Source organism: Haemaphysalis longicornis, unplaced genomic scaffold, assembly GCF_048455015.1.
Source record: "Haemaphysalis longicornis isolate Haplotype H1 unplaced genomic scaffold, Haemaphysalis longicornis Haplotype H1 scaffold_2, whole genome shotgun sequence".
NCBI lineage: Eukaryota > Metazoa > Arthropoda > Arachnida > Ixodida > Ixodidae > Haemaphysalis > Haemaphysalis longicornis.
The window spans coordinates 176,784,092-176,807,060 of record NW_027526295.1 but is presented as its reverse complement, the minus strand read 5'-3'; the positions used below and the strand labels follow the sequence as shown (position 1 = coordinate 176,807,060).

At 47.6% G+C, this 22,969-nt stretch overlaps 2 protein-coding genes across 2 annotated transcripts in view; one reads left to right on the top strand and one right to left on the bottom strand.

Moving 5' to 3' along the window:
* Positions 1 to 296: 296 nt before the first annotated feature.
* On the bottom strand, positions 297 to 22,821 carry LOC144169515 (glutathione S-transferase-like). Its single transcript, XM_077698717.1, has 3 exons — positions 20,812 to 22,821; positions 12,280 to 12,556; positions 297 to 738 (listed from the first exon to the last, which is right to left on the bottom strand). Exons 2-3 carry the CDS (start codon positions 12,546 to 12,548, stop codon positions 342 to 344), a joined length of 666 nt encoding a protein of 221 aa, XP_077554843.1. The 5' UTR covers positions 12,549 to 12,556; positions 20,812 to 22,821; the 3' UTR covers positions 297 to 341.
* Positions 19,192 to 22,969, top strand: part of LOC144169514 (solute carrier organic anion transporter family member 74D-like) — a 62,698-nt gene continuing 58,920 nt past the window's right edge. The window contains exon 1 of the mRNA XM_077698716.1: positions 19,192 to 20,320. Coding sequence (XP_077554842.1) covers positions 19,699 to 20,320 — 622 coding nt within the window. The 5' untranslated portion in view covers positions 19,192 to 19,698. The remainder of the gene's footprint in view (positions 20,321 to 22,969) is intronic.

The window sequence follows — 22,969 nt, the reverse complement described above, 5'->3', positions numbered from 1 at the left end:
GTTTGAAGGTCGATTGGACGCACGTTCAGAGTGAACATTGGACGCACTTTTGGCTTTCGCGCTTTTCTCGACTTCTTTTTTTCGGAAGGGATGGTCACTTTTTTATACTCGTCACGCGTGCTCTCAGTAATTCCGGTGGTTTAACTAAATCTTGATTGTTTATACTTTCTCTGTGTGTTCTTTTTGTCGTGCAGTTGAAGCGAGGCTACTTCACACCTCTCTCATCATCGTTCTAGAATTCGAAGCCCAGAGATAAAGAAAGGACACATACACCATATTTTTTCCCCTTTTATTGAGTGAAGGCGAGGAGGTCTGCGGAGAACGCTGCACACAAAGCGAAGCTATTCCTTTTTGAAGCCCCACTTGGCATTTGGCGCCGTGATAGGCCACTTGTTGTATTTGCCCGAAGTGAAGTACTTGTGGATGTTGGGCAGCTCTTCAAAACGCTTCATGAAGCCCGTCAGGTTGGGGAACTTCTGGAACACGTCGGGCTTGAACTCGTGGTTCCAGTCGAGCGCCTCGTAGAGGATGAAGTCCGCGTAGGACATCCTGGCCCCCAGGACCCACTGCTTGCCCTCGAGCTCCTCGGACCAAGGGCGCAGCTTTTCCTCCATTTGTTCCTCGTACTTGCGCCGTTCCTGGTCGAAGTTGGGGTTGAACGTGAGCACCACCAGCCCCCAGGCCAGGTCGTGAGCCTGCGCTGCCAGCATGTCCAGCAGTTGGTGCTCTGCTTCATTCCTGCAACGAAACTTTCATTCATCATCAACGTAAGCAATGTACACCCAACAGGCTTCATTGAACACGCATCGCCTCAAATTTACAGGAGGCCGAGAGCTAGTTCCAACTTTGCATAGATGGCCACTTTCTTCATGAGTATCCCGATAGCGAGTCATGAGTTTGATAGCCAATCGCTACCATGTAAATGGCTGTAGTAGAGCATTGCACAGGCCTGATTTTAAGGCCCGAGCCCGGCCCGAGCCCGCTTCGCGAAGCCTGAGCCCGACCCGGGCCCGTAACACCAAGCCCGAGCCCGGCCCGGGCCCAGGCAATCAGTGAGCCTGGCCCGAGCCCGGCCCGGGCCCGCCATCTCAAGGCCAGGCCCGGCCCGGCCCGGTAATTTATTTTTTTTTGGCCTAGGGAGGGCCCGCGCGTGTGTGACCAGGCCCGGTCTTTGACGCTGAAGAAAGTTTTTTTATTATATTCCCGGCGATCACACGGAGCATCTGGTCTGTACAAACACGTCATGAACTGAAACGCAAAAAATAAGGGTTTAAATGTGCACATAGTTTAGCTTTCACCGTATGCAGTTCACGCCACATTGGCGTAATAACAGCTAGACACAATCACCTTTGATTACCAGACTCTTGGCAACTTCACGTGGTTGTCTCGGCCACAAGTTGGTATTGCTTAAATTTTTTGATCCGCATTTGAATCAACGAGTATGTACGCTCGTTGAAATACTTCACCTGCAGTGGTTGTTAAGCGGTGGGGTTTCTGAGGCACGCGAGTTTGATTCCGGACCACGGCACCCGCATTTTGATTGGTGCGAAATCTAAAACACACCTGTACATACATAGACATAGGTGCACAGCTCCAGGATGTCTGAATTGATTCCTTCCGCTCTTGGGCATTCCTTGTAATCGTATCTTTGGTATGTTATACACCAAAATATAAAATCTTGATGCAGTACAAGAAGTGTCATTAAAATTGCAGTATAGTGACCATCAGACCTAACAAAACACGTTTTTAAAACAATGCGTACAAATAACAGCAAGAAGCGCGCAAAAGTAAACCAAGAATATTCATTTTGATGCTCTTTTCTACACTTCACGTCGGACCTAGTAACGGCCGTGCCTATGAATTCAAGCCCGAGCCCGGCCCGGGCCCACGGCGTCGAGCCCGAGCCCGGCCCGGGCCCACCGATAATCGACTTCGGGTGGCCCGGCCCCCCCGGGCTTTCGGGCCGGCCCGGGCCCGTGCAGTGCTCTAAGCTGTAGTGAGTCCACCGAATAAAAATAATGCGCTGAATAGGTGTCGGCCGCGTTTACCGGAATTGGACAACAGCGCATCGTACTCCCTGGCATATAAGAGTAATGCGATGTGCCAGCTCTTACATGAACAGCATCAGGTCTCGCCCAGAGCAGTGACAAACCTATGAACGCGCGAACACATCGAGAACGCGATCAGGATAACCGATGATGATCCGACACAATAAATACTCACTGATTATGTGTGTTTACTCTGAAACCTAGCTGATTGTTTCATGCCCATGGAGCAGCCGTTACCAGCAATGCATGTAGGATGCTTTCGCAAACTGCTTGTCACTTTTTCTGGTGTCATTTGACTCTGACAGCGACGCTGTATATGGCGCAGACGGCCTGATTTTCGGGACGTCTGCCTTACAAAAAGTGCGCCCTGCTCGTGCCAGGTTTGCTGCATGCGCTCGGTGCATGACCTTCATCGATGCCAGCAGCATGACACCGTTGTTGAGTGTGTGTGCGCGTGCTGCTTTATTCAAAGATAAAAGAGAGAAATGACTCGGCCGATAACTGCCACTCTGGCTGAGGGCACCTCAGTGAAGAATGAGTCATGGAGGGACGGGAGGGGGGTATACAGAAAAGAGGCTAGAAATTGAGGGGATCCTGGCGCCCGAGCCAATCGCCCGAACGCTAGGTTTGTGCCGATGCGTGGGGCTTTTCCCCTCTCTCCCCGAAATGCCGGCTCGTCTCGCAGCCACTGTGCAGAGACGAACAAACTTCTCAAATTCCTGCCTTAGGTGAAGGCTGCAGGGACCGTTCCGGCGATAAAGCAATGCCACGCAGCGGGCGCTCTGCCCTGGTAGTGGGAACAACCTCACCTCATTGGACCGTTTGAATGATTATCGAACCCCCCTCTCACCGGGACGTGAAAGCGCTCACCGCACGGGGTCGGGTCCGTTCGGGGGAGACGCTTCCAGGGCGCCGAAGGCGTTTGCCGATGGTATGTGACGCTTTCTTTACCACCCAGCTGCATCTCTGCTGCGCCGGCGAAAGCCCACCAGGCCTTCCGGCTGCCGGCCCCTGCTTTAGGCGGCTCCTGTTGTCCCTACGCTTACATCTAGTAAGGCCGTACCTAACACTTGTCGATCACGCCTTGAGGTACGCGCCTGTGAACGAACAGACCGCGTCTCCCTCGCTGCTTGAGCCGATCTGGCCAGCACGGCTATCCGCGCCCCGGATGTTTCCCTGACTGAAGAGGCCACTGGCTCTGCGCTCCGACTCCGCGCAGACTTGCTCATGGCGCCCCATCGCCACCTGTGACCTAAAGTGAGGTACGCACATGTAAATCATGTAGCTGGGACGTTGATGTAAAATAAACGCCTTGCCTCCGTAACCTAGGCATATTTCTTTGTCGCCCCTTACTCCACCTGCACAGTAGAGGCGGTGGTGAGTTGTCGCGACGGCGTTTCAGTATCGTGAGCGTGCTCAAATAGCTCGAACTCATGGTTGTTACTCGCAGCGCGCAGGAGTGCATACCTTGTGCAATGCTAGAGTTGTGCATATTCTGAGGTAGAGAGACCACAAAACGCACAGGACGAAAGATAATGATTATAAGCCCCGCAGCACTGACAGCACTAGCAGCATTATAGCCGGTATTTTGCGCACTGCTCAACACCGATGTCGACGTTGGCACTGCTGCTCCTTAGTCGCTCTGTATTGGCACGCTCGCCTTCTCGTTCTTTAGCAATATGCATACTACTAAGATTAAGTCAAGGGTTTGACGGACGCCCGTCTGGTCGGGAGGGTACATCTTTTAAGTGTTTCTTTTTCGTTACTTGGTGGGTGCCCTCTTTCTCTCACAACTGCGATTAGTGCACCCATCTACGTACCGGAGGTGTCATCAAATGACAAAGGGAAGTACATCTAAGATCAATGCGCCATCAGAACGTCTGCTTCAGTTTAATACAAACAATACCAGAGGTACCACCGAGCGGGGCGTTGAATTTATTTTTTGCGGTCACAATTAAAGTCATCACCGCTTCCTTGTCCGTAAAGCTGCGGGTACAGGTTGCCGATGCTAGGCCTGTCTTAACGCAAACCTCGCGGTTGTGTTTCGGTTACGCGCGCGTAGGCAAAGTAGGTCCCCTCTAAGTATCCGTTTTGCCTCGCGATGCGAATTCGGGCATGTGCGAGGTGGCGGTAGTACGTGATCATGTGGTCTACACTGGAACTTGCGATTGTACGGTGCTGCGCGAAAAGATAGCACGCGGGCAGCGTGAACGCGGGGATACGTAATGGCCTGACATCAGGATTTACGTTACACTTCGAGCTCTGATGTCGTGAACCGGTACACGCCGTCTGATGAACACCGTTTCATGTTCCTTGCACGTCGTAAGGTTCAGCGTTACGTCTTCGTAACGCTAATCCTAGATAAGTGTCTAACGATTGGTGACTAGCCAAGGCTTTAAGCCATATGGTGATAATGATGATACGTTAGGCAGTTGGACGCAATTTTGCACTCCATCATAAGGTAGGCTTAATTTGTTGCCGTAATGTTTCTTCTTCTCCCGCCCAAATGTTTTTCTTTTTGCAACAACTTCCACTCTAGATAGCGTTTCACGATTATTACGCTTATTATTTTGACATTGCTTTCTAGTGGCCCCTAGTTAGCCGTTCAAAAGACAGCACTGAACATGGAAGCAATCATTGTTTGGGGTATTTGTGAGGATTTAATGCAGGGAAGTGCTTAAGTCATTTGAATGACGACGTGTTATGGCTAAATTACAACGAGGTTTAAAGCTATTTTCGGCAAAGTGCAGTTTAAGGGATGTCCCTTGGAAACTGAGTATGTATTAGCCCTGTCTGTACAGACTAGTCCACCTATAACAATATCCAGGTGCCTAGGAAATCCCATAGTTATAACCGATAATTGTTATAAGCGGGTTGCGAAATAAAAAGACGGAACAGAGCTCAGAACATTTTATTCGCATGCCAGCAAGGTCGTACCACTACTAATTTGCCGAAAAGGAGCCACAGTCGGCCACCTTTGCCCCGTGTGAAGCTACCGGAAATCTTTCTACAGGTGCTTCACCTATAGCTGAGGTAAATGTCCTCAGGGACTGTGTCACGCTTTGGGCCTCCTACGAAGACACTATGTGACTAGGCTTGATTAGAGTCATTAGAGGCGTCATTAGAGTCGTCATTAGAGTCGTCACTGTTGCACTTTTGGTGCACAATCAAACCGGATTAAATCGTTATAGTATCTCATATCGTGGCACTGGAGCATTTTACCATACAAAGAATACAAAGTTGACGGTGCCATAGCTGTTCATCGTTATATCTGATATGTAGTTATAAACGCTATCGTTATAAGTCGACTCGACTGTAATTGTTTACAAAGCAACATCTATTATGGGAGTAATGATAGGCTGTTTACGTTAGAACGCTGTAGGAAATTTACGTTATGGACGAGGTAGCCGCTGGTACAGTTACCGGCTACTGTGTTATCGTAAATATGTTCAGCGGCAGCAACTAGAAATTTGAACAAAAGAAGTTATGGAGAATGAAGCCATGGAGTTTTTATTGGTGTCCTTTAAAGCGATAAGAATGTTTATCCAGCACCACATACCAATCGAAGACGTATGTCGTTCCTGACAACCCTCGAACATGAATTATGCCCAAAAAATACATACACAGTGAATGGAGAAATAACACACCCTTATAGAAAAACAATAAGGACATATGCCTGAATTTGTACTTAGTGAGATAGCCAAAGAAAAATAAATTAAACAAACAAAATAAATGGAGCATCTCTGCACTAGTGGCGTGAGGAATGGGCAAAAAGCCAAGACGGTGGCCGTATACCTATAGCTAATGCAAAGCTTTCTGCTTGGTTATGCTTGGAGACTCGTCCACGTTTTCTGCGTGGTTATGCTTCGAGACTCGGTCACGTTTTTTTCGTGGTGTCGTCGTTAGCGCCCAAAGACCAATAAACACTCGCTTATTAAAGTATGTACATTGCAATGTACGCGTGCCATGGGCGCGCGTGCCCAAGAGTAGCAGAGGGCGCAGCGGGACTAGCGCTTGCTCAAAATTTTTGCACCCGTTCGGTGGCCACCCTTTGGCTTGTGTAGTCTGGCGGCGGTACGCTAATTAAGAAGTTTATTAACGTTGCCACTTGTCAGCCTTTTGACTTCTTTCATTTTGGCAATAATTCCTCTCTTTGAACCATCGAAACTGCACCACTTGTCGCCACAAGTAATAGAGCGAGCCATCCCGCGACGTGTTTCCAAGGCCATTATTGCATTAATGTCACGAGACAAGGTTTCAGAGGATCGGCACTCTTTTCTCCTAGTGTTCCGTGCCGCTGCTTTGATCGTTTGTCACTTCGCATCACGTGGAATTTGTTTACATTGCAACCATTCGTGGGCGCCGCCATTTTGTTGTTCATGCGTTTTAGTAGGTCAACTGTGGTAGACTTAGCATGCCCTTCCTGCTCTTGAACGACGGACGTCTTTCCTAAGGCGAATAAAAGATAACGCATCTAGCAGCATTTCAGCAGAAGTTTGACCAAAGATGCCGTTTTGCTGCATCTTCGGCAGTGTTGTTAACAAACGATCTGGTCGAAGGCAGCGGCGACGCCGTAGTTGCGGCGAATCTCGCAACACTGATGAACCCCAAAATGGCCGCCGTTCCTGACTTGCGGGCTTCAGCGGCGGTAATCTGATACCTTATCTACTGACATTAGCTTGTACGTGTTATAGTCGGAGTCAGCGACAGGAGTCTCGCCCGAGCGCGGCGAGGCAAAGCTACTGGGCCTGCTCGATTATCATTTCCGGATCGTCCGCGGACTGCCCGGGACGCGATGCTATGCTCGTTTTTCCCATGTATTCCTATGGGGCTTCCGGTCCGAAAAAAGTCCTCAGACCCGCGGACCGTCCGGGACTGGTAAATCGAGGAGGCCCACTGTAAAGCTGCAGTGCCGGCGCGTGCCATGACGTCATCGGTCAGTGAGGTATATCTGCGCACGTTCGCCGGCTCATCCAAGTGTAAACAAACTTTTTTTTCTCCCGTATACTCCCTAGAGGTTCTTTTTCCCTCTAGTGGTCCTCCTTGTAGGAGTTTTTTTACTACATGGAACAGGGAGGTTTTGTTTACCTCCTCAAAACAGGGCGTTTTCAGGTTATAGGAAGGAGGTATTTAGGGAGTGTTAAGAAATGTTCGGGAGAATTTAAGGAGGTCAAAATGGAGTATTCTTTACTTCCTGAAGGGCGTTTTTAGGTGATGTTTATGGAAGTTTTAGGCGGTTGAATAGGAGCCTATTATGGCTCCCTTTGGAAGTACTTATATTAGTTTGGGGGCGTTTTTAGGAGGTTCAAGGGAAGCATTTACTTCTTTTGAATGGAGTTTGACGAAAGCTTGGGGAGTTTTGTAGGCCTTCCGAAAGGAGGTTTTCAAGGCCACAAGGGAGAATTTCCAGTTCCCTGCGGGAGTACTGATTTCACACGGTTTTTCTCGATTTCAGGTTTATTTCAAACGAACTTTCGCAGACAAGTTTACATGGTACATGGTGTACACCAGGAGGTTTCGAAATAAATACTTATGGCGACCTCATATTAGAAATCACAAATGGTACATGGCTAAATAACACGCCAGTTAGGAATTGAAGACAGCAATACGATGCTAGTTGAACAAACCGTAGAAACAATATTACTACAAGAACTGGAAATACGCGAAAAACAAAGATAGGCACAAACACAACTGCATGGTAAGTGAAATCATTATAGAATAATATCGGATCGAGAACGCGTCAGTACTTATCAGAACTTATCAGTACGCATCAGTACTAAGTACACAAAGTGAAGAAAAAATGGTTGCAGTGGTTTACAACAACAAAACAATTTTTCAATTTGTGGTGAAATGAGCGAGAGCTGTGCAACGATTTGATATTGAAAGGTAACAAGCAGTTTGTAGGTGGTAAATGCACAAGAGATAAATGATGTAGGAGACAGACTGCAGTGAGATGGCTATGGATAAATGAGTAATATAAAGAACGAAAATTATGCTGCGGAAAATACCAGTGCGTTTTGATAAAGACACAAATGCGCCAAGAAAAGTGACCGAGTCTGACGGGTTAATTGCAATGATATAGAACAGAATGGGTGGTATCGCGACAGCTTCTTTAGAGTGAGAACAAAAAGCCATGAAATTCGTGTTTTTCGGATAATTTTTAGTTGATTCATTTCGCACGAGTTGCCAATATTATTTAGATAATTGTTTCAAGTTAAATTAGTTTGTTAATATTATTGCTTCACTGAAAGATAGCTGTATTATCAGCATACAGAACGGCCCATCAAATATCCCCTTTCAGTAAAAAAAGAAAAAAGAAAAAGTCAGAAATATAATACGGAATTCTTTTTGACTACTATCCAATGATTACAGGATTGAAAACAAATATTCGGAGCGATATTGATGCGATAAAAGTTAATTAGTTCTAAATCCTTCACACGTGGTTTGGTGCAGGCAAGGTCCAAAAAGGCATGTTCCACAAACGTTCGAGCTCTGTGTGCCTTCTTGGGATATTGAATGTTGAAAACCCAGAACGATGCAAACAGACTACACAGTCCTCCCAGTAAAGATGATGCAGTCAAGACACGCTGTCCATCGATGTGGAGGCTAACTTCCCCGTTCACGGAACGCAGGCAGGGAGTCAGAGGAACATCTGCCTGAAAAAGCAAAAAAGAAAAAAAAGGTCCCACACGTAAAATTCAAAAAAGACACTATGGTTAAATGAACTTAATAATTCGGTACAGTAATAATATTGTAAGGCCAGGTTTCCTGCGAATTCTAGTACCTAAATTAGGAATGCAAAGGCTTCATAAAACCAAGTGCCAGTACATGAACCGTCGTGGCTTTTGCAGCAATAAAAAAGATATTACTTCCACACAATATACTCGAGCACAACTTTAAATGACAGTGAAGATAAAATGCAAGTCTCTGTAGGTTGATAGATTAGTTTTTGTTTTTGACTGAAAAGCACTTTGGTATTGCAAGATTTTATTAACTGCTGTTTCTTGCTTTAAGATGCCAGCTTGCATCTATTCAAGTGAGCGGGCACACAGTTAAAGATGCAAACCCTTACACTGCCTCTCCCCTACCATGGTGGCTCACTTTCATAGAAAAAGTGCAGCTTTTGCGACCTGGACGGCTGTTGCAAGCCGTGGCAATACTCACTTCTGCTGGAGGGGCCAACTTGGTTTCCGAATGCAGCCTTGCCTTTTACAGCACAGCCTATCCTGCCTTAAGATCTATGAAGTCATTCAACTCGATCATGTATCAGGATCTGCAGAAGAAAATCGTGTCAGCAAATAATGAATTCATGCCGGACAGGCACCCACTGTTTCAGTTATAATTGCAGATACCTCCACCTATTTCCCTCCTGATGTTACATCCAAAGCTAATTTGTTACCGCTTGTCTCATCTAGTATGGTCATCTGTCATAACACAGCTAGTCATACAGGAAAGTCCTTCACTGGGTCAGAAAACACTTTCCTTTTAAGTGCGAATGCACTTCTTATGCGAGCCTGAATCGTCCGCCGCCGTAGTCCGCATAGCAACAGCTGCGGGTGCGCGCGCTCCTCGTCTTCCTTAGCAACGGGTGGGGATGGGCGCGCGCTGCCTGGCCGCTGACATGGCACATACCCACGTGGGGGATTGGCCAGGAATCGGGCGTGAGAAGGGCTAATGCACCCGCTTAAAGGAGTACTGACACGAAATTTCAAAGCTGAGATCCGCTCTAGCAATCAAGTACAACGACAACACAAATAGGTGTATGTGAATAAATGCATCTTTCTTTCTTTGTAGTTGTGTGTGTGTGTGTGTGTGATCTCTCTTTCGCGAACATTACCGAACCGCGCAAATTCAACTCGTGCATTCGCACTTTCACATTCTTCCCCTTGGAGAAATGCGGGGAATTTTTTTACAGTAGTAATAAACTAGGCGACTCAGTCATCCGTATTCTGACACCTTAATATTCTGTGTCACCGAGCTGACAAGCATGATTGGTGCATAAGGTCATTTGTAGCCGCAACCGTTACTACAGCCTTGTAAGCTAACGTAAACCTCGTTCATGGCACCAAATTACTTGTGATTGCATGGCAACAAAAAAAAAACAGCTGAAATGGAAACGCTATTCTCGCAAACTTACCAACGCTGCATGCCACACACACCTGCCTTAGTTAATTTACCGTGATTGTAGAAGTTTCCGTCACGCAAAACCACAGTGCACTTTTTGGAGCTGCAAGCTCCGTGTCAAAATCGAGTGTCAGATGAATCGAGTAATTTTTGTGTATAGTCTTACTATTGATTATGATAAAGTTATTACCAACAAAAGAAGAGTGTTTGCATTGTTCTTCTAAAAAAATGATATCCTTTCTTTTTTATGCCCGGCAGACTTGTGTCATGCTACAGCAAACTCGGTTCTCTTCCATAAGGGCATGAATTTGTGTTTTTAATTACGTGGCCTTAGCTGGCGACTGACGGGCCCCGATTGTATACAGACCCCTCATTATCATCCAAAAGGGAATAAAAACATTTCGGTTTCGAACCACGTCGCCGTCGTGGTCCACACTATATGCATTTAATCGTTCGATAGGCTCATAGCATCTTTTACGCATGTCACCGTTTCCTTAATAGGGTACACTGTTAGATGTGACGAGTCGACTCAAGCGAGCAAACAACCCCACCGAATCTACAGGGCACAGTTTTCGAAGGGGGTGGCCGTCTGATCTGCGGCTTTCGCCGACCAGAGCGCTAAGAATGAGTCAGAGCCTTGAACGAAAACAACACAAAGACTTTTATTTGGACAGGCAAGCCATCAGGAGCGTTAACAAATAGATATTACAAAGTAGAGCAGTTAACTAAAAAGAACACAAGCAGTTCGATGCATATGAGAGACAGAGTCCCACAATATTCACCGACCGGGCCCGACGATGCACCGCTGTCGGAGGCGATTCGGCTACCTGAGTAACCGCCACGTTGCTTTGAAACGATGCCGCGCGCGACAAACGATTTCATCTCGAATGCCCTGTTACAAACCGGCCTACAAAAGATTGCGAATGCATACCCCAAAAGCCACAAACAAGTACAATAAAACGAGTGTGCGCTTTTTTCTTTGCCCGTGCGTGTACGTGCTGTGTGCGGCACGGGTACTTCGCAGTTAACCCTATCCAAACGCTTGACAAACGCATCCGCTGATGACAGACCACTTACCAGCGAGCTGTCCACAGCTGTCGCCGTATCCAAATGTTGTTAGCGGCCGTTCGTCGTGTGACAGGGGCACATAAAAATCTTTCCACCATATGGCACTACTAGTCCTTCTCAAATAAGAAAAAATGATGGCCCAAGGTGAGGCGCTTGAAGCTTCGGCCGCACCAAGTCACCGGCCGCGCTGCATTGATAGCCCGGAGGTTGTTTACATCCGGGCAGCAAGTCGTGCCGCCAGGGCAAGTTGAGTCGCTGCAGTCGGGTGCGTTGGCGCGCTGGCACGAGAATTTAAATTGTCTATATATGCGCAAGCAAGCGAAGCAGATGAACATTGCAATTGTTTGCAACGGCGAGAACTGTCTCTTTGTTAGCAGCAGAGTTTGACAACACCTACCGCCAAAATAAACAGATTGAAACAACACGGCCGCGCTGTCTGCTTGTGATCGCGCTGGCTGAAGCCTCTATACGGGTATACGTACGGCATCGGTTTTGTAGCTGCATGCAACCGTCGCGTCCTGCTTTCTCGTTCTAATTAGCATTAGTCCACGGTTGAAGTGCTGACACACGGAAACAACACATGACTAACATGGCGACCGCCCGCTTGAGATGATTACCCCAGATGGGGAGTTTATTGTGGACGTGGTTGTATACAAGGAACCGAACGCCATCTCACAAATGGTGTTAAATCGTTCTAAATCCTCCCTTTGCTACACGTATGGGCAACGGTACGACCATGGAGGTTCGTCCACTTTTTTAGACCATGCCTAGGGAGTACATTTTTTGCTATAAGTACTTTGCAGGGCACATTACTTGATTAAAACTCCATTTCCGGCTAGTTTGCGTTTACAGTGAGTATCGCTGTTAGAGCACTATGGAGCTCATAAAAGAAACTCTAGTTAACAGACATGGCCGTACGTCTACATCATTGAAATCTGCCAGACACACGTTTAGTCATTCTTGCGAGCAAAAATGGGGCGTTTTAATCTTTTTAAACTTCCGGCTCGACAATCCATGAGCGCGCACGGGTGAACCATACCTGCCGTCGAGGTCGTACTTTCGGGCCAGGTAGCGAAGGATGGCCTTGCTCTGAACAATTTTGACATCACCGTCGATGTAGTACGGTAGGTTGGGAAACCTGAGTCCCAGCGTGAACTTCTCCTTGAGCCAGTCTTCGCGGCCGAAGCCGGGCGCGGGGCCGAACTTGTACCGTTTGTCGTTGAACTCAATGCCCTTGTGCACGAGCAAGTTGCGAATGGCCTGGCCACGGCCCCTAAGATCCCAGTAGCCGAGCGTCGGCGGCGCCATCAATGTACCTGTTCGGGAAGTGCCCATAAAATAAGGTCAATTCGGCTCCTACAGCGGGAACTCTAAATACGGAATAGGAGACCACAAGCTCATGTGGACTGCATCCGAGAATTGTTATGTATGCGTAATCTCTCATACACCGTTTGTCTCCATTTGAATTTTTTTTCGTTCGACAAATTATGTGTACTCAAGACAGCCCCTTGGTTCATCTTCACCATAATGAATTCGACAAAGTTGGAGTGATGAATCAATGACGATGTCGAGCACACGATCTGACTCAAAAGTTTGCTCTGTGCTGTGGTATCACGCAATCCAAACATGACGTTGTGCACTGCGGAACGCTGCACCGCAGATCACATTTCTAAGTCAAAATTTATCCGCACTGCTGTCATTCGTGGAATTTGCTTTGTTTCAGCATAGATTGATCACTCGAATGCATTGAAGCGAAGCTGATCCCCACGGCTAGAGTGTGCGTTCACACTATGCACTTTAAAGGGACCCTGCCACACTTTCGATAAGCGGGTTCACACTTTCCTTCGCGTCTGGAAGCACTGCGAAAGCTATAGTTATCGCCAGCACCGAGGGCGACTGCGGGATTTGCTCGTAGCACCAGATACGCCGACTATTCCTGCTTTGTTTTTGTCGCTTTTTTTACGTTGCTATCGAAAAGCGTTCATTGCTGCAACTGAAGGAAAATTGGGCAACAGCCGCTACAGGGCCTTAGTGACGTAATTCGAGCCGTCGAAGAACGTCAAGACCGGCAAAGAGTAAAAAATCATTTGAGCGAGATTAAACGTTATCTGATGGCCATTGAGCAGCAATTTTTGCCTGAGGTACTTCGCGACCCCCTAACCTAAGTACTAAGTGTGTTAGTGACTACGTTCTGCAAGCAACGGGTTGTCAGCGGATCGTTTGGTGAAGTCACAGTACGCTACAGCGAACGCAGCATGATTTGTGGGGCGGCAGCAGTCTTGTGGGAGCGCTTGGCGAGCGACGTCTGGCTGGCGGGTCATTTAGGCAAAAATGCGACCACATTGGTCCTGGTCCGTGGCGTGTACGCCAGACGCTTGCGTTGCGACGAGCTCAGCTTGTGGAATCCGGCGGTGGCGTTCCACAAGCTGAGCGGCGTTCCACATAGGCGGCGGTCGGATAAACACAGCAGCTTCCGCCGCTACATGGCGCACTATTGAGGCGCCAATTATCGGCGCTCATTAGCATCATGACGCACTTCACCTCTCCTAGACGGCAGCACCATTTGAATGGACAAGTTAGAGGGAAAGACATAAGGCCCGTTCGTACGGCTACCCGGGCATGATTTTAATGGCTCAATCGGTAGAGCGTTTCACACCTCCCATTGCGGCCATAGGGATCGTGGGCTTAAAACCTAGCGCCGCCGCGCCAATGGATCTTTTTCTGGTGATGTCATTTCCGTGACGGATATGACATCGGTGGGGTTTGTGTACCCCGGCATAAAACGCTTTCGTGTTAAAAAAGTATTGCATGGTCCCTTTAAAGAATCGCCGGCGGTGGACTTCACCACAGCACTCCAGAACGACAAGTGGGCCAATTTTGCTAAGTACGAGGCCCGCCATAGGACTTCGGTAAAAATAGAATTTGCGTAAGGACAAGAGCGCAAATGTACGCCTTGCGCTCTTCTCCATGCGCAAATCTTTATTTTTGCTTCAATCCCAAGCTGAGTTTCGTCATTAGCCGCATTCCGCATTTGGTCATGCCGGATTTTTCGTTGTGAAGCGTTGCGGTGAAGCCCACCGGGGCCGATTGGAAGGGTGACATCACTGATATGTGTGGACTTCGCAAATTACCTATTTTTGTGTGCATGTCAGCGCTACACAACTGGTGTCTTTCGTGATTTTTTTTCTTTTATTTTCCTTTCTCAGGCCTTCCTGATTTATGTTTCCGTACTGTGAGAGCGAGATGCAAGCTAGACGTTCAATTTTCAGTACATTATTATTATGGTTTTCATTTTTTGCATTTTTTGGTTGGTAAATATTCCTTTGACCAATAAACTCCATTTACAATATTGTTATGGTTAAAAGCTTTAATGTCACTAAGTGTGCATTTCTCCGCAAATTCTGGACGTTACACATGGTGCTTTTTCACGATTTTGGTATTTGTGTTTTGGCTTGCTGTTTCGTAGCCTTCTAGTTTAGTTTTTCTTCGTAGTGTGAAAGCAAGGAAAAGTAGAGATTTTCGTACTTCGGTAGTTCATTTTTGTTTTTATGTTTTTATTTCATGCATTTTTCTGTTGGTAAATATTTCGTTTAACCAATGAACTCCGTTCCCGCTGCTATAATGGTTAAATGTGTTAAGTTCGCCAGCTCCGCACATGTCTGAAAATAGTGAGCGTTATACAGTTGGTGCTTTTTCTTGACTTTATATTTTGGTTTCGGTTTGATGTTTCGGCGTTTTTGCTTTTAATTTTTAATTTCGTAGCGTGAGGGTGGTGTGAAAGGCCGAGATTTTATATACGGTTAGATCATTTGTATTATCTTTGCTTGTCTAGTTCTTTACGTTTGGGTCGTTACATATGTCCTCCAAGAAATTAACTCCGTTTACACTATTATGAGGATTATATATTTTAATTTTTTCAAGTTACGCATTTTAGTGCAAATGCAGCGTGTTAAGTGGCTGACACTGCGGGGGGCTTGACAACGAATGTTTACGCGTTAAAGACCTCATCACTACAACTAAATAGACAGTTGCCGCTTGAAGGTATTTATAAATGAGTTTTGGAAAGATACCAGTCTTGCTTTATTTTTTGTAAAGCCTAGGTGTAACAATCTTGGTGCACCTTTATCTTCTGGCGAAGGGCGACGTGCTGACTCGCCCTTCGACACCCGAGCTGGCATATGTTTTAATACTTGGCCGACGGCGGCACAAACAGGTGGATAACTGAATGCATGAGGGCTTCGATCAGCTCATCCACCGAATATTGGCATACTTTGATAGGCTGACCGATTGATGATGCAGGGAAGTTCCCAGGCCTTCTAGTCCAAGGGTGGATCATGGAGAATAAGAAGCGAAAAACCCGTTCCTAGATTCTATTGCGCTTTAAAGGAAATATTCTTTCTTGGCTACCTAAATACAAAACGTTTGCTCTGTCTATCTGTCACGCGATTGATCCGCCAGGCCAAAAAATAATAGAATGCTTGAAAAAAATATATATATAGGAGAAGCCGTATGAAAGTACTAAACTAGTGGCCAGCTTCCTACCTGACATCAATATTCAGCAAGGAGAAAAAAAGAGCGCATTTTTGAGGCAATGCGTAAATACATGACTGGCATTGGCAGCTTTCTTTTAGGTAAATATAGAAGGGTCGGTTAAAAGAAAAAAACGCGTTAAATATGGTGTCAAATATAAAACCAAAAAATAAAAAAAGAAGAGGTTGAGCTTGACGCATCCCAAATTCAATAGAAACAGAACGGAAGGTCCCAAGGGAAGGCGCGGGAGCAGTTGGAACACGGGAAAATCGAAGCGATATCATCAAACCGACATTTTGTTTTATCATGGGAGGAGCGAGAAAAGAGGGGAAGAGCATGAAGTGTGGAAGGGGGAGGGAGGAGAGGGGTTACGTAGTAGGGGTGGCAGAAAGCTACCGTCTTTCGACAACTTTCTCCGCGAAGCAAGCAGATAACTGGCCAATTTTTCAGCCTTGTAATGCGCGTACTGTTAACAGTTTACAGGATGTGCAGATAATTGCGTATAGCTCTAGGTCTTTTCTGGCGCCGTATTCAAGTATGCGTGGCCCAGGCCTGTAATTAATTCATTACTGAAAATATCTCCTGGGTACTTTCGACCACAAAATCGGGCCTCGTCGTGACTGTAGGTGGAAGCGGGGATTTCTTTCTCCACAATTGGTGCAGTGCGTTATTCACTGTCGTGTTGCTGCCCCGTACATTATGTATTTCACCTTATCTTTGTGCACGCGTCACCTCTGGTTCTCCCGAATTAAACCGGCGATTTACGTGTCTTGCCTGCCGGCGTTGTTTCGTTGGTCTGGCTCAGGCTGGCGAACACTCCGCACATGAAGGCGCGGTGTTCAAACTTCAGCTCCTATGGTCGCATATAGATCCACATGCTTTACCGCATGAATTCAACGTGCGGAGCAAAAATTAAGTTTCCAGAATCTGACATTAGAGCCTCGTCTCTGCTAGAGCAAGCTCTCACGGAACGGGAACGGGAAATCGGTGCGAGCGCTTACCTTCAGAGTCGCCGGGTTGGTTACCGCCGAGAATTTAGCGATTTGCGAAGCTAAGCTGCACACAGACACATTGGCAGCTCGGAGAAAGCTCCTGAATTGGGCAGCTCTCCGCTGTGTCACGCCCGGCGCATGAATTCGGCCTCTTCTTTATGAAGAAGAAGTGAGTGATATGATAATGATGATAATCTTTACGACAATAGAAATTATTTTTGTATTGCGGGGATAGTCAATCAACGCCTGCCTTTTTAAAAATCATTAAGTTGTTGTCATTCCCGCAGGGCTTGTGATTTTAATTCGTGGATGTAACTTAAGTTATGTTTTATCACATTAAATTTCGCTAATTTGAATGACACCAGGCGAACTGGTAGTTTACGTACATTCAGGCTTGAAATAATGTTTGACACTAGTGAAGTAACTTAAGTAATAGGGATACGGTACCCTTACCCATAGCCTACTTTATGACTACTTTGCCGGTATGTAACGCTTCTTCAATTTTTGTGCGTGCATCCGCGAACACTCGTTCTATTAGGGCGACCCCCTCGAGGATCACGAAGTAAAAGTTTGGTTCTCCATGCACGAGTTTAATGCGGTTAAGAAGCACAGGTGGATCAAGAATAATCCATGCTACTATAGCGGGGTTTATAGTGGGGTTTATCTTCTATCTTCATTACAATAGTTTATAAACTGGTGCAAGTTTATAACCAGAAACACCAAAACAATACACGTGTCGCTATGCGGATATGGAGAGTGATCATGGTAAAAGAAAACAAAAATTTAGCCAGCCCAGAACCCTTACCCATACGCATGGCTCTGGCTCATAGCCATGCGGGAAATGACCAATAACGTATATTTCAATCGTTTTATATACAGGTCGGTAGTGCCATCTAAAGTCAACGACACGTAACCTCCCATGACGCCTTCGTGGCTCGAAACATCGAGATACGGTTAAGGCCACGTACCATTCCCAGCGTGGTGCATCGGACGGCTTAATACATGAATGGCATCGCAACCACTATAGAACACCCCTCGCGTGACCGGTAGTACAACCCTGCGCTGCTTCCCTAGATCTTTGAAGAAATGTGCTTGGGGCCAAAAAGGCGTTGTCCGCATACATTTATGTTATGATAGAACGCATGCGGAACAATGGGGCGATGTATAAACACGCGCCCAAGAGAACAATGAAACAATGGCAGGAAGGATGATCCGCTGTCCCACTTCCCTGTGTATGTAAGACTTCATCTTCGTCGATTTTTGAAGGTAGCGGTGTGCCTTTACAAAGCAATCCTCAGCTGGGTACGGGCGAGTTTGTAACCCATTATAACTTTGTTTAACGCAGTAAAGAAAACACAAGACGAGGAATACAAGGGCGAGCGCTCGCCCTTGTAAATAAACTTCTTATTGCGCAATAGTCTTATATACTCACAGCCAAATGTAAACGTCTAAGCCTGGTTCATATGATCATACTTGTAAACTTTGTTGAACAAGAACAAGACATTACGCAAATATAAGACAGGAAATTAGTGCACAAGGGATATTTACAGTGTTCCTTTATTAAAAAATTCATGGATGCTTGGTTTTTCGATAGCAAATGATATTCTACAGCTACTGAAGAAAACCGCCGCCTCCTGGCGGCATATGAAAAATCACGCAACAACAGCAACGAAAGGTTCCACTAGCTAGGTTCTACGTTCTGCTTGGAACGCACGTGGAGCACGGCCACGCGGTTCTATAAACCTTGTAGTCGGCCGCCTCCATTCACGCGCGTCTCCGAAGTACTGCAGCGCTGGCATCGAGGAACCCGGCCTGTAGCAGTGGAACGCGGTAAATTCAAATCGCCTTGCGCAAACCTTTAGTGTGTTTACCTTGGGATGAGCGCGACGGTACAAACAGCATGAAAGGTGAGCGGGAAAAGCAAAGGGGGGGGGGGGGGGGGCATTTCGTTGGCAAATGTCTTCAAAGACTATCGTATTTTGACTACATTTGCAACGAAAGTAGCAGATACGCGGCCAATTTTTTTATCCGTCAGCCAGGAAGAATTCCCATTTGGCACGCTCCTTGCTTCCGGAGAGGTTTGGAGGGCCACAGCGGAAATTTTATTTTTAAAGCAACCCATCCCGGTGTTGTTGAACGTCACAGCAGCCACTAAGGGACGGGAATTTTTGAGCTAGAAAATAAGCACATACGTTGAGAATGGAGGCTCAATCACAGGCGCCTTAGGCCCGTATTCACAGCCGTGTGTTGAAAATTCCCGGCAGGCCGCGTCTGTATGAAGCCAGCCAGATGCCGGCGGCGAAAGGCTCCAGCGTTGCGTCACGCCGGGGGAGAGGTGGAGAGCGTACACGCGAGCGATAGCGGCGACGTCAGCGGGCGGAGAGAGCAGGCGGTTGAGTCACGAGCCCACAAGGCAGCGCTCTTCGCTAAGCGGACGAAACAAGAACAAAACGCGTGGGCGAGTTGGCAAACAGCCCGTGCGCCGTTGAAAACCCTCCGCTCCGGAGCGCGATCACGAGATTCGCGCTGCGCGGAGGTCGCTGGCTCCCGAGAAGCAGACGAGGAGGACTCGCACGCCTTTCGCGGCCGCCGCGGTTCGAGCGCGGCTGCATGCACTCAACGCGACTCCGTGATAACAGCTGAGGAGTGTACAAGAAGGCCATCGTCCCACCGGTGCCGTTATCGTCACCGCTAAGTGGGCGATTCAAAGAAAGCGGCAGCACGGGCGACGCGGGCACCGAGCCAATTGTGCGCTCCGAAGCATTCACACCCACCGGAGCCTTCCTTGCTTTGCGACGGCGGGGGCCATGTGGCAATCCGATTGAGTGCACGGCCATCCGGGTCTGTGATCTGTGATCGCGCGGCCAGTGCGTCGTTTCCTGCTCTTCGCGCTGCGTGCGCTGACAGCGAGCTGTAGTCAGCGGCGAAGTTCGAACATGCCTGTCGCGCGGAAAGCAGAGGCCGGCCAAGAGGATGACACGAGCCGTATGTGCGGCGTATGCGGTTTCAGGCCCCGAGTTCTGCAGGCGTTCGCGCGCCCCCAGCTTTTCACGCTTCTGTACAGCGCCGTGGGCATTCTCCAGAGCGCGCACTTCTACTACTTCTTCGCCATCATGTCCACGCTGCAGCGGCGCTACGGCCTGTCCAGCTGGTCCGTCACTGTGGTGCTCTTCGCCGACAGCGCGAGTCCCTTTCTAGTGAGCTTCCTCGTGGGTCACTACTCCCGCAGGGTGTCAAAACCGCTACTCATGTTCTGCGCCATCCTGGCCCTTGTGGTCAGCTGCGGCATCAGCGCGCTGCCATTCTTCCTGTACGGGCCCGGGCTCGGCGCTGTCGACTTCAAGGACTCGCAGGAACAGCTTAGTAGCTGCCAGTTTGACAGGACGCCGCTGGCGGAGTCCATATGCGAGGATCAAGGCATGCCGGAGTCTGTGGTTGTCACGGCCGTGCTGTTCGCTGCCAATTGCTTTTACGGGGCCGCTTACAGCGTGCTGTTCATATCTGGCAGCACGTACGTCGATGACAGTGTCAAGAAGAAGAACTCACCGCTACATTTCGGTAAGTGCCCAAAGTACTGCATGCAGGCATACGTCTTGCTATCTGAGAAACGCGCGCAGGGATACCTGTACGCGTCCTTTAAAACCACAAAGAAGTCGCTGCCCAGATATGGGCGCGCGTTAAGACATTTTCAAATTCGTTTCTTATCAGCACGGGCCACTAAACCCCCCTTGGCGACAAGCAGGTGGTCGAGTAGGGTTTTTATAGCTTTCAATTTCCATTCACATTTGTAGATAAGTGAGATTAAAATGTGCATGCAGTTTTTCCCTGACCAGTTACATCGCTGTCGGCGTAACCTCTTTGATCACCAAGTTAAAGTAAATGTAGCTACAGGAAAGCGTGCTTTGCATTCACGAAAAAAAAATACTGCTTAACCTCGAAGCACGAAGTATCGCTTGTAACAACCTTTACGAGCACGAGCTTCGAAATTCTAAGAGAATGAGTAGCTGGCACAGGGTAGCCTTATTCGCAACGAATAACCAATCGCTTACCCTCTGTCGCTCTTTCATTCCTCCTTCGGGACCTCTTAAATATAAACGTGTTAAAGACTACCGAAGTAAAACCGAGGAAGAAACACCGTAGTTATAACTACTGGGCATCTTAAATCGTAAATAGTGCGTAACTCCGTTTGCATTAATCTTCGAATACTTTATTATCCTACGCGCGACATTGGCTATAAAGTAGTCACTGCCTGCAGTGGACGCCGGGAAGGACATTCGGGCGCTTGACATCACACCCTTTCGTAATTTAGTGCGCTTCTCAGCTGCCCCGCCGCCGTCCTTGGTACTTCCATACTTGCTTTGCTGCGAAATGCGCACCGGTTGCGCGAAGCCTTGCGTAACCGGCACGCACGCGGGCTCCATGTGCAAGTATTTGGATGCGTTCCAAGATCGCTCTGCACTGCACCTCGACGCCAGAGTCGAAGCGTGGAGAAACACCTTCCAGAAACAGAATCACGCACGCGCTCTGCCGAGGGTTTATGACGGCGCCGAGATTGGCCCGACCACACTTTCCCTTCGGTTGTGCTGAATGAGAATGTTTAAAGAAACGGTAACTTTGACGTGTGCTTCAGGAAAAGAAAAAAAATACACCTTGCACATTCTATGGCAGCAGCAGCTGCACTGTATTCGTAACTCCTCGCGCACATGAGAATCGCTCATTGAATTACTTTGAAGTCCCAGCTCTCGTTTCACGCTCAATGCCTATTGGGATCTTTTCATGAAACCAAAAGAACTGCGGATTTTCTCAACGGATGCGAAGACCGATACTTGGGCGGTTCATGTGATATGAGGAGCGACGCGGAATATGATGAGCGACGTGCATAACCCGTGCCTCGGTTCTGGCAGTCGTAGTGCAAGATGTTGCGGAGCAGGGTCAAGTCAAATCAGCTGCTCCGGCAGATCGTATAGACGCAAACTCGAGTCAATGCCGCGGCGGTTAAAAAAAGACCCCCGTCACGCAGTCTTGTCGAAGCATCTATCACCGCTGGGAGTAGCATACGCTTCCATACGCACCAATGCACCAGAACGTTGAGGTTATATACAGTCACTCTGGAAGATCTTTAGATTTGCAAAGCATCGGATATGTTATCCGCAGGTTGTTCGTTCGGACCCGACCCACAATGCATGTTCTCCACTTTCGAACTTCGCTAAAGTTCCCAAATATTTATTACCACACAAAAAATAAGGACCACTTCCCTTACGCGCTCCTCGGAGTTCTGCTGTAGTTCCCCTGTTCATTCAACGAACATATCTTTTCTAGTTTTTTTTATATATGGGTATTTATATGCTCATGTCTTGAATAGAGGCGATTTCAAATGCGAAGTGGAGAAAAAAAAGAGCAAAGTGACATTTGAAGCATATTTGGGCGATGGACGCGGGAAAGCCCAGGGCAGGCGAAAAGAATGGCAAAAATGTGGCCGCGTCACTGGCTGTTTCGGTGTAAATGTCGTCGAAAGATAGGCTTCGGCCACCCCTGCGTTTTAACACCCTCTCATCCCACCCGCTCACGCTGTTCTTCTCCCTTTTCCAACAGTTTCATTCTCTTTCCCTTTCTCTTCCCTTTACCTCCCCTTTCCCTTTCAGTAGTGTACTAATCTCCGTCTCAAATATGCCTGTTTCCTTTTTGCTGAGCGATGTTGATACCCATAATGCAGGCCATCAGTCTGGGTAGGTTGATATAGTTTCGCTTATATATATCCTTCTTGTTCAAGAATTCATCAACTTTGGCTCTGCAGCTGAATCGAGGAACGAACGGACTGACGGGCGGACAGACAAGCCAGCAGAAAGACAAACAGACCAAAATTTTAGCGTTGGGGTAGCCCAAGATATACTGTCGTCTTTAAAACGTTTCTACAGCACCCTGCTATAATGCTGTAGTAAGATAAAAGGTCAAATTTTGAAGAAAGGAGTAACGCCAAGCATCTGCACGCTACCCAAGCGCCATCCTTGAAAACACCCAAGAAAGCCAGAAGAACAGAAGAAAGAAACAGCGCCGCAACGAAAGGTCCTGTTCTGAACAAAAACACTTGAATGAAGGTCGCACGCAATAAAGGAAAAGACAGAAAAGAAAGTTTGAGATAATTTGGCAACGTTAAAAAGAATGACGACTACGCATCCATCGATAAGATACAGCAGTTTGAAGACGAGG